General features: G+C 38.6%; 2 protein-coding genes across 2 annotated transcripts; one reads left to right on the top strand and one right to left on the bottom strand.

The window, feature by feature from the left end:
* Window positions 1-6,009: 6,009 nt before the first annotated feature.
* LOC122601115 (pentatricopeptide repeat-containing protein At4g30700) lies at window positions 6,010-8,572 on the bottom strand. Its single transcript, XM_043773887.1, has one exon. The coding sequence runs from the start codon at window positions 8,545-8,547 to the stop codon at window positions 6,178-6,180; it is 2,370 nt and encodes a 789-aa protein (XP_043629822.1). The 5' UTR covers window positions 8,548-8,572; the 3' UTR covers window positions 6,010-6,177.
* A 1,871-nt stretch (window positions 8,573-10,443) lies between these two features.
* On the top strand, window positions 10,444-11,640 carry LOC122601047. Its single transcript, XM_043773825.1, has one exon. The coding sequence runs from the start codon at window positions 10,444-10,446 to the stop codon at window positions 11,638-11,640; it is 1,197 nt and encodes a 398-aa protein (XP_043629760.1).
* Window positions 11,641-12,217: the final 577 nt, after the last annotated feature.

Below are 12,217 nucleotides of genomic sequence, written 5' to 3'. Positions count from 1 at the left end.
TAAAGCCGATTTACGGCGAGTTAGGGTACACCGCCACCACCGTTGTTATCCTAGAAGAATTCCGGTCATAACCCGCCACTTGGATTTTATTTTCGCCGCCATTGACCACCGTTGACCGTGGCCGGAAACCTAATTTTTTTTCCAAAACAAAAAAAAACAGAAAATTTAACTTAGTTTTTCAATGGCGATGCTTGCTTCTATCTACACACAAGACAAAGCAATCCATAACTCCCACAAATTTGCCTTTAAACTATCCCCAACTAATTATGGATATTGGAAATCAATGCTTGAGGCTTTTTTCACCACACATGGTTTATTTGGGTACATAAATGGCACAATTCCATGTCCGTCTCCAACAATAGATGAAAAAGACAAACAAAAAGATGCTGCATCCACTTCACAACCAAACCCGAATCATCCGATTTGGCTATCTAATGATGCTCATGTATGCATGCTTATTATGTCTACTGTTTCTGAAGCATCGTTCCAACATGTACAAGGAGGTACTTCACGTGAACTATGGTTATCCCTTGCTCGCGCTTATGCCCGACAAACCTCGTCTAGGGAATATACCCTTAAGTCCTAACTCCTTCGACTTCAGATGAAAGACGGTGAATCAACGTCTACTTATCTTAATCGAGCACAAGAGTATGCTGATGCTCTTGCAAATATTGGCGAACCAGTAAAAGACAAAGATCTTGTAATGCACGTTATTACAGGTCTTCCCGATGATTACAACAACTTCAAATCAACCATACTTGGCCGACCAACCCCCTTGGCATTCTCTGAGCTAAACGGGCTTCTATTCGATCTTAACTACATGGTCAAGAAATCTGTGGCTGATTTAACACCCGCTCAAACCTTCTCAAATACTACATTGCCACAGTCTTCGAGCCCTAGTGGAAATTCACCTTCGCTTCCTAATGATACTATGGAAGCCCTTCAACAACTGGCATCCCGTCTTGGTTTTCAGCTTCAACCATCCTTTAACCAGTCACCTCAAACGTTTTACACAAATCGGTCCAACAATAACCGAGGCAACAATCAGAACAATAGTAGAGGTCGTGGCAATTATCAGAATTCCCAAAATCGCGGTGGAGGTAATTGAAATCCATTTTTTTGGGCAACTAATCAAAACACTATATATGGTACTTGTAGCAAGTGTGGAATCAGTCATCTCCCGTCTCAGTGCCCAAATCGGGACCCCTCCACAATTCGTAATCGGCAGCCGTATGCTAACTTTACTCAGACCAACTATGCTGCTAATACTCGCTCTCCTGCATCAACTTCATGGCTTCCAAACTCAGGTTCTAATTACCATGTTACTCCTAATCTCTCGAGTTTTGACACATTCCAGCCGTACCTGGGTGATGACAATGTTCATGTTGGTAGTGGTAAGGGTCATCCTATTTTACATATTGGCTCTTCAACATTTTATTCACCTAATAAAAGTCTTTCTTTACGAGATATCCTTCATGTTCCTGAAATTAAACAAAATCTTCTCTCCGTTCAAAAGTTTTGTTTAGACAACAATGTGTTTTTTGAATTTCACGCAACTTTCTTTTCTGTGAAGGACAAGATCACCCGTTCTACCCTCCTCACTGGTCCAAGTAATGGAGGTCTCTACTCCTTTTGTCTGCCACGTTGTCAACCAATCCAAAAATCTGTCTTCACCACTGTTCGAGTCTCACCGGACGTGTGGCATCAAAGACTGGGTCACCTTCATTCAAAATTGTTTTCTTCCATGTTATCTAGATTTAAGTTACCGCTTTCTAGTAATAGTTCTTTAAGTCATTGTACTGCTTGCTATATTGGCAAGTCTTCGAAACTACATTTACCATTATCTCACAATAAAGCTTCGAATATTCTTGATCTTGTTTATTGTGATGTATGGGGTCCTTCACCCGTTCCTTCTTTTGATGGTCATTCTTATTTTTTGTTGTGTGTTGATGCCTTTTCACGTTACATGTGGTTTTTCCCCTTGAAACGTAAATCTGATGTCTATCATATATTTACTCAATTTGTTGCTATGGCAGAACGTCAATTTAAAACAAAACTGAAATCAGTCCAAACCGATGGAGGGGGTGAATTTCGCAAATTGTCTCCTTTTTTCTCAAATCTAGGCATCATCCACAGATTCTCTTGTCCTCACACAAGTGAACAAAATGGCCTTGTTGAAAGACGACACCGACATGTCGTTAAAACTGGTCTCACTCTTCTTTCTCAATCCGGTGTTCCATCTAAATTCCGGCACTTTGCCTTTGACACTGCAGTCTACCTTATCAATCGCATGCCCTCTTCAAACACAGCACACACCTCTCCTTTCGAGTTTTTGTTCAACCGGACACCCGATTACACTTTTCTCCGTGTTTTTGGTTGTCAATGTTTCCCTCACCTACGACCCTATAATCCACACAAAATGGATTTTCGGTCTACTCCTTGCACATTCTTGGGGTATAGCACCTCCCATCACGGTTATCGGTGTTTTGACCAAGAGTCTGAGCGTCTCTATATTGCTCGTCATGTCCGCTTTAATGAATATTTCTTCCCATTTCGTCAACCCACCTCGACATCGAGACCTACCTCCAAACCAGACAAATACTTCTCGTCTTATCCATCATCTCCACCTCTTACGGTCAACCAAGTTTTCAATAAGTCAGTTGAAAATATTGATTCACCTTCTCCACCTGAGCCCACAACTACGCTCATTCCTCCTGTCCAACCAGTACAACATTTATCAGAACCTGCACAACTCGTCGATCCTATTTCCTCCTCTAGACCATCATCACCATCCCAACCCACTACACACACACGTCCTTCAAATCTTCGCCAAAATCCGCCTAAAACAAAAATTTTTGATCCGTCTACGTATCATACCTCTACATCTCTTTCTGAAACTGAACCTGCTACCTTTGCTATTGCTAACAAGAACCCTCTCTGGCGCAAAGCCATGGAGGATGAATTTTCAGCTCTCATGAGAAACGGCACATGGTCATTAGTGCCACGTGTTCCAGGAAAAATGTAGTTGATTGCAAGTGGGTATACAAAGTTAAACGTGATCAACGGGGAATTATCACTCGTTATAAAGCAAGACTTGTTGCTAAGGGATTTCACCAACAGCCAGGCATTACTACACTGACACCTTTAGCCCTGTTGTCAAGGCTACCACTATCCGGGTTGTTTTATCTATTGCTACAGCTAACAATTGGCCCTTGAGACAATTAGATGTCCATAATGCTTTCTTAGATGGTGATCTTAAGGAAACATTGTATCTACAACAACCGCCAGGTTTTGTTGACAGGTCAAAACCTAATCATGTGTGTTTATTGCACAAATCATTGTACGGTCTAAAGCAAGCACTGAGAGCATGGTTTCATCGGCTCTCTCAGGCTCTTTACCGCATCGGTTTTAAGGGATCCAAAACCGGTCCCTCGCTTTTTATCTATTGTGCTCGTGGTACAGTACTATATATGCTAGTGTACGTTGATGATATTATTTTGACAAGTAACAACCCTTTGATGCTTGATCAGGTTGTTCATCAGCTTAGCCGTGCCTTTGCCATTCAAGACATGGGGCATCTGTCCTATTTTCTGGGTGTGGAAATCACACATACAGGTTATATATTACAGATCTATTGGAACGCGCAAAGTTGTCCAATGCCAAACCAGTTCCATCTCCACTTTCTACATCTGTGGTTTTGTCTAATGGTGATAGCACTGCTTTCTCGGATCCAGTTAAATACCGAAGTATTGTTAGGGGTCTTCAGTATGCTACTCTTTCTAGGCCTGATATCGCATTTGCTGTGAACAAAGTGTGTCAATACATGCATTCCCCGACTGAGAATCATTGGTCCGCTGTTAAGTGTATTCTTCGTTACTTACAAGGGATATCCGGTTACGGATTACGCATCTCTAGCAACTCATCAACTCAGTTACATGCTTATGCTGATGCCTCCTTTAATGCTATTAATGCCTACTCTGATGCTGATTGGGCCGGTTGCCCAGATGACCGTCGATCCACGGGGGGATTTGCTATATATCTAGGATCTAATCTTGTTTCTTGGTCTGCTAGAAAACAACGTACTGTATCTCGGTCATCCACAGAGGCTGAGTACAAAGCTATGGCTGACACTGTCGCCGAACTTACATGGCTTCAATCTCTACTTCAAAAATTGCGCATTCCGATACATACTACTCCAACATTGTGGTGTGACAATCTAGGCGCTACTTATTTGTCAGCTAATCCGGTTTTTCATGCTCGCACAATGCATGTGGAAATTGATTTTCATTTTGTACGAGAGAAGGTTGCTCAAGGAAATTTGTCAGTAAAGTTCATATCTTCACATGATCAGATTGCTGATGTTTTTACAAAGGCGTTATCTTCAGATCGGTTCATGCTGTTGCGATCCAAGCTAAGAGTCGCACAACGGCCTTAGCTTAAGGGGGCGTATTAGAATATATATTAGTTTCCATATCTTAGATATATATAGTTTCCTAATATCATTGTAATACTTGGTAAACAAGTTTAGATTAGCCTATAAATATGGCCTTATGTAATCTCATTATTCATACAATTCAATACATTAACCTCTAAGGTTTCTCACATAAGAATGAAGCAAGGAACATATAACTCAACTGGCCGAGTCAAATATGAAATGGACGTGGTAAAATTAATTGCATGCAAAAATGCACCAACTTCAAAGTCATCTGAGTAGTATAAGAGCTAGCAATTTTGAAACGAAACATGTTAACACGATACGACCTGTAACAGGGTCATGTTTGACCTTAACAGGATTCGTGTCTTAACAGACCTAAACCTATTAAGACCTGACGACCTCTTAAGATTTGTATCTTAACAGATCCATACTTGCTAGGTTAGGACCTGTTAACAGCTATCAAGGTTATACATTTATAAAAAAAATACTAAGAATTGATATTATGATTTGAAATATGATTTGTATTAGTTAAGATGTCTATGAATTTTAGTAATGTTAAGGATTATTATCCTTATGTATTAGTTGAGATTTGTAAGTGCTTTTGTATCATCAAGGGGGTTTTTAAGTATTAGTCAAGAAATCTATAAAATACATGTTAACACGTCTTACAAGTGGTGTTGTGTTCGTGTTTGGAAAAAATGACACGATTAGTTAACAGGCTGTGTTCGTGTTTGACCTTAACAGGTTCGTGTCTTAACAGGTTCGGTGTGACCTATTATGCCAGCCCTAAGTAGAGTAACTGGGTATGCAACATTGCAACCCCTAAATGGAAGCATATTTGGGATTTTTAAGTGTCATGGATATCATTGCTTTGATTTGTTGTATCTGTAATCTGTTGAGACTTGAGATGAAGTGTAATTTCAATATCAATAGATGGTCTTGTTGTTGAGTGAACAAAGGTGCAGTAAGTACTGCAAGTGCATCAATTAAGTCAGGGATAAAATGAAGCAGCGTTATTCAAAAATATCATAAAGTGTTTTGCAATTAATTCTATTTAGTCTTTGTGCGAACTTGATTAGCAAAACCACTTCTTGATTTTTGTGATGTACCATTGGTTAAGCCTTGGGTTGTATCTCAACGGATGGTACTCACATTCATCATGTGGTGACAGTGAATGCAATTACTTTGAGGTCCATTAGTTAAAGTAAAGGTATGGGCAAATAATACAGAGGAGCACCGAAGCGAGTTGGATAAGGGATTTTCCTTCGAGGAGAAGTCAGATTAGTGGTAAAGTTGGATGGAGGATATTCCTTTTAGGGGGGAGAAGTCAGATTAGTGGTCTTTAATAAAAAAAGATTTGCTCTGTCAAGGTGATTACCTCCAACTGAGACTGAATTGATAACCAGTCTTTTTGGCCAAACATTGGCCAAAGTTGCTGACATACTGGCTATATATGCTGGGAGCTTAGTGCTTTTCGTCTTCTAATTGAACCAAGAGACAAAAATTAGTTGATTATCAGTCCAGTATACGAAGCTTTTTCTGACAAACTCAAGTTTCATATACATTAGGGTATACAAAATGGTACTACTCCTTTCACTATATAGAAACCGCAAGATTAATGAGGTAAATAGCTCAAAAAAACTTTTGAAAACGTACCTTTTTTAAACAATTAGATGAAACTTCCTAGTCTGCGAAAATGAATAATGTTTCAGTATACCCTTGTTTTGAAGAAGATAGTACTTTCACCAATAGTCTCCACAAGAGCATTCTCCATCTTTAAAATGATGAAACCTATTAGCATCCCCCACAACAATAACTCTTCCAGTAATCTTGGATACAAACTTAGTGAAGTTATGGCAATCTGTACAGACTCGAAGGTTTTTGAAAATCGTAATCTGTGAACCTTCTTCTGTGTTTATAAGTCCAAAAGCAATCGCTAGTTTCTCACTATGAACCTTCGCCATTATTTCCTTCTCTTCTGCTTCGACATCATGCAATGCTATCTCTGTATCTGTCTGAAATCCAGCTTCTCTCATTTTTCCCAGTAATTTCTCCAACATTGCATCAATTGCTTCCTTTAGTTCATGAGATTGTTGTCCAGATGTAAATACATGTAGAGTTTTATTGATCTCTATTTTAGTGACTGCAGGATCCTTTACGCGATTTTGGTTCTTGATCGCCTGCCTTACGGAAGCAGCTTCGTGATAATTCTTGTCAGCAGTGTATATATTGGAAAGTAAGACCCGATACCCTACATTTTCAGGATCCAATTCAAATATTTTTGCTGATACGAACTTTGTTATATCGGTGTTAGTGTTCTTGTGAGTCTTACAAGCACTAAGAAGTGCACCCCAGATAGGGAGACCTGGCTCAACGGGCATTGTGTTAATAAAAGTCAAAGCCTTTTGTAGTTCTCCAGCCCGACCATATAGGTCAACCATGCACGCGTAATGCTCTGGTAACGGTTCAAACCCGTGATCTTCAACCATTGAGTTGAAAATATTTTCTCCTTCTTTTACGAATCCGGCATGGCTACAAGCATATAAAATAGAAACAAAGCTAACCCCGCTTAATGGTACTTTAGAATCCACCATTTCGTTAAAAATCTTGAGTGCTTCATGTGCTTGCCCGTGGAGACCATAGCCAGATATCATAGCATTCCATGTAACGGGATTCTTTTCTGTCATTGTGTCAAACACTTTCCGAGCCTCTTCTATCCTACCACACTTGGCATACATATCGATCAAAGCCGTTGAGACATAAACATTCGACTCAAAACTTTCCTTGGTTGCTATATCATGAACCCATTTTCCTAAACTATAAGAACTAAGTTGAGCACATGCTGAAAGTATACTAGTTATCGTCGTAGGATTTGGCAGTACGTTAAGTTTTTTCATATCTTGGAAAAGTTCAACAGCCTTATAAACCACTCCATTTTGAGCATAACCTGAAATCATAGCATTCCACGCAGCCAGGGTTTTATCTGTTGTTTCATCAAATAAATTTCTTGCTGAATCAATCTCATTGAGTCTACTATAGACTGTTATCAATGCAGTTGCTACCGAAGTTTTAGAAACTAAATTCGATTTCACACAAAAACTATGGATTGTGCTCATTAGACTCGAATAATCAAACGGATATAACACGGGAATCAAACCAACTATAGTACTCGAACTAACTCTCTTTTGCAAAACAAGCAGTTCAGTAAAAAGACCAACAGCATTTTCCATCTCTCCATTGCAGCTAAATCCGGAAATCATAGCATTATAAGCAATCACATCCGCTTTTTCAATCTGCTGAAACAACCACTTCGCGGTCAACATGTCCCCACATTTAGCATACAACGATATAAAACCGGTAACCACATGAACATCTGAATAAAACCCAAACTTTACCGACAAACCCTGAATCGCCATTCCCAATTTCAAATCATTCAAATCAACAGCCGCAGTAATCACAGCAGCAAAACTAGTCGAATCAAATCCAACCCCATTCAAAACCATATCTTTAAACACCAAAACCGCTTCATCAAAACACCCGTTTTTAACACACCCAGATATCAAAGTGTTACACAAAACCGTATCTCGTTGAGACATTTTATCAAACACCTTATATGCATAACCCAAATCCCCAAAATTTAAATACATATCAACAATAGAAGACCCAACAAACAATTCCAGCCCAACCCCGCTAACTATAGCTTGCCCATGAAGCATTAAACCCAAATTTTTAAACTTTAGTTTCGACGCGGCTGAAATAACGAAAGAATAAGTAAAACTATCCGGTTTAAGGTCAAGATTTTCGCGTAATTTGCGATAAACAGAAAGGGAATTAAAATGCTGGTTGTTGATAGAGTATGATCTGATGATGACATTGTAAAGAAAAAGATCTGGGTTTGGAAAAGTGGAACAAATTTGAGAAGAGTAGGAAATGAAACCGAAATCGGAGAGTTTTTGAACGAGTTTCGTGACGGTGGCTAAATCGGAATGGAGAGAGTTTTGGATGATTTGGGCGTGGGTTTGTTGGAATTGAGAGTGGGTTGTGGCTTTGGAAATTAGCTTTAGAAAAAAGTTTCGATCGCGGTGTGGTCTTATGCCTAATTTGGAGATCATTTGGTTGGGTTTTTTTTTCTTTTTTGAATTTTGGCGGGGGAGAAAATAGATTTTTTATTTTTATGATATATAAATGAGAGATTATTTATACGGAGGTGTATAAAGTGTAACTGTAATTGTTTGATGATTAGGGAAAATGATGGATGCGCAAGTTGCAGTGCCTAACTCGTTTTTTTTAAACAAAAAGCTTTCGTTAAAACAACTAGCAAGGAGCTCCAAAAATTACAATCCATAATCGACCCAGGCACCCAGTTACAATCATAGACTTTTTGAAGCCTCCATACTATGAGGATGTCAAAGACTGCACCGTATGCTAGCAAGAGCAAGTCTGAATGTGATGCCGACAATGTTTTAAAAACCGGTATTATAGTTATACCGGCGTGGAAAATTTTTTCGGTATTACCGGTATTATCCGTATTACCGGTATTATCGGTAATACCGGAAATACCGGTCGGTACGACTATTTTTAATTTATTATATTATTTTGTGTAAAAATCTTACAAAACTTGTTACAATTTAACAAAAATATATAGTCAGAATACAATTATAAATACTAAAAAATAATACCAAATATGTATTTCATAACAAAATATAGGTTTTAAAGTTCACAAATAACAAAAAATAACATTAAAGTATCATAAAAATAATTTTTTTAAAAAATCAAAATTTATTTTTTGAAAATACCGGAAATACCGGTATGGTAATACCGGAAAATACCGGAAATACCGGCCGGTATTGAATAGTGAAATTACCGGAAAAATACCGGACTTAAAATACCGGTGTGGTCTCCGGTACCGGTAATACCGGCCGGTATTTACCGGTATTTAAAACATTGGATGCCGATAAGTGCTTCTCAGTGGGTACGTCCCAAGATGGCACACGAATGACATTTAAGGCCACAAGCATGAGCGTCGGTGACGTAGCTATGTGGTGGCCAAAGGTGGTCATGACAACTCCACAAATATTATAAAACTCTATTTTTTTAGTACTATTTTTATTAATTTTTCTACTTTGAAAGTAGTTGACAACCCCAAACTGATATAATTTAATTTTGTAATATAGTTTTACGCTAGTAAGTATCATGAAAACTGTTCGGTGACCCAGACTGCAAATCCTGGCTCTCCCACTGATGAACGTGACTTCATAGTGCTTCTCACTAGGTATGTGCCCCGTGTATTAAACACAAATAAATATATTTATGGTCAAAGTTCGTAAAGTTTGACTTTAAAAATTTAAAAGTTGACAAATTTAGTTGGACAGAGGAAGTATATGTTAGGTGTACGAAAAATTTGAAAACTAGGTGTGAAGTTGTGGAGGAGACAAAGCACCTGGTCGAGACGGGTTTTCTTTCGCATCTATTAAAAGACATTGGAGTATGGTGAAAAATGAGATCATTAATATGGTGACAGAGTTTTATAACCATGCTATCATCACGACAGGTTGTAATTCTTCCTTTATTACTCTTATTCCTAAGATTCATAATCTTATCACCGTGTCTGATTTCAGACCAATCAGTCTTATTGGGGTTTAATACAAAATTATATCAAAGATTCTTGCTGACCGACTCACCAAAGTTGTTAATCAAGTTGTAAGTCCCCAGCAGACGACCTTCATTAAAGGCAGACAGATTTTAGATGGGCCACTCCTCCTAAACGAAGTCATTGACTGGTACAAGAAGCGGAAGAAAAAATTGTTGTTGTTCAAAATTGACTTTGCTAAGGCGTATGATTCCTTGTCTTGGAATTTCCTGTTCACTATTCTATCAGCAATGGGATTTGGTCAAAAATGGATTATTTGGATTAAAGCTTGCTTATGTTCTGCAAGATCATCGGTTTGGTGAATGGAAGTCCAACTGAGGAATTTCCAATACAGCGAGGTCTGAGACAAGGAAATCCAATGTCTCCATTTCTTTTTATCATAGCTACGGAGGGTCTTCATGTGGCTGTTAACAACTTAGTAAGACGTGGTTTGTTTAAATGTGCTAATATTAACCAAGTGCAGGTTTCACATCTTTTTTATGCAGATGATGTAATGTTAGTGGGGAATTGGTCAAAGCCGAATCTAGAAGTTATATCCAAGGCTTTTAAATTTTTCTACTACATTTCGGGACTTAAAATTAACTTCGAGAAATCCTCTATTATCGGGATCGGGGTTGAAATTGGAGAAGTGAACCAAATGGCTCATGAATTTGGTTGTAAAGCCGAATCATTGCCGTTTAAATACTTGGGTATACCTATTGGGGGCAGCCCAAAAAGGATTGCTATTTGGAAGCCGATTATCTCCAAGTTTGAGAAACGTCGTGCGACTTGGAAAGCTAATATGTTGTCGATCGGAGGTAGGTCCACTCTTATATCCTCTGTATTGGGTTCTCTAGGAATTTATTTCTTCTCCATTTTTCGGATGCCTAAGAAAGTCAATCAACTTTTGGAATCGATCTGCTCTTCTTTCTTTTGGGGTAGCTTGAAACAAAAAAGAAAACTTGCTTGGGTTAAATGGGGTACATTTTTAGCATCAAAAGATGACGGGGGTATTGGCTTTGGAAGCATCGATGCTATGAACCAGGCACTTCTTTACAGATGGAGATGGCGTGCCCTTGATGAACCGCACATTATCTGGGTGAAAGTTTTACAAGCTATACACGGAGATGATTGTTTTTCTAACTTGTATGCGAAGAATAAAGGGCTGTGGCACTCTATCATCGAGTCGATAAAATATACTCATGAAAATTCGAATTTAAAGCTCAATTATATAAGTCGCAAATTAAGGAATGGATCATGCACCAAATTTTGGACTCAAGCATGGTGCGATTGTGAACCTCTAGATGTTAAATTCCCTAGACTAGCAGCCCTTGACTTGGATAAAAATTGTGTTGTTAGTGACCGGCACGACGATTCTGGTTGGATTTGGAAATGGCGCAGGCCAATAAGAACAACTCGTGAAATTGAACAAGTTAATCAACTCATTAGTATGTTACCAAGTAACCTAGTTAATGAAGACCATGATAAATGGGGTCGGAGTTTTAGTGGGAAGAGTTATTTTTCTATTGTCGAAATTCGTAAGTCAATTGACCACTACTGTCTGATGTTAGTATGAAAACCAAATGGAACTCTCTTCTTCCAAAGAAAGTCAACATTTTTATTTGGAGGTTGAGAAGAAATTGTATACCTACAAACGTGAATCTCTTTGCTAGAGGTATTCACATTCACGTGTCAACATTCCGATGCGAGCTATGTCAGTCGAGTGTTGAAACTGTTAACCATCTTTTTAATTGTTGTAAGATGGCGAAAGATGTAACGACTCTCCTCAACAAATGGACTAGGCTGGTTATCCCTAACACATCTCCTGAAGACATACTCAAATGGTGTGATACTTTGAGCATCTCTGGTACGAATGAAAAGACTTGAAGCTATTTTATACACTTCTTGAGGGTATATTTGGAAAGCGAGAAACAACATTCTTCATAACAACTTGAAAGAAAATATTATGGATATCTTTAATGCTATCGTTTCTTGCTCGTATCTTTGGGTTCACAACCGGGATAGAAATGATTCTTACGTTTGGGAAACGTGGTTAGACAAGCCTTTTCATACTGACTAATGCTCCAGGTCACAGTGTTTGTAGCCTTTTTTGGACTGTTTGTTTTTTGTTCGATTTGGGTTACCTGTACCTC

The sequence above is a fragment of the Erigeron canadensis genome, chromosome 5 (genome assembly GCF_010389155.1).
Source record: "Erigeron canadensis isolate Cc75 chromosome 5, C_canadensis_v1, whole genome shotgun sequence".
Classification (NCBI taxonomy): domain Eukaryota; kingdom Viridiplantae; phylum Streptophyta; class Magnoliopsida; order Asterales; family Asteraceae; genus Erigeron; species Erigeron canadensis.
This window is presented reverse-complemented; position numbering and strand designations above follow the sequence as displayed.

What these genes read in the sequence shown, in the direction of transcription:
- LOC122601115 (XM_043773887.1), bottom strand. Translation starts at nt 8,547, where the DNA reads ATGATCTCCAAATTAGGCATAAGACCACACCGCGATCGAAACTTTTTT.
- LOC122601047 (XM_043773825.1), top strand. Translation starts at nt 10,444, where the DNA reads ATGTCTCCATTTCTTTTTATCATAGCTACGGAGGGTCTTCATGTGGCT.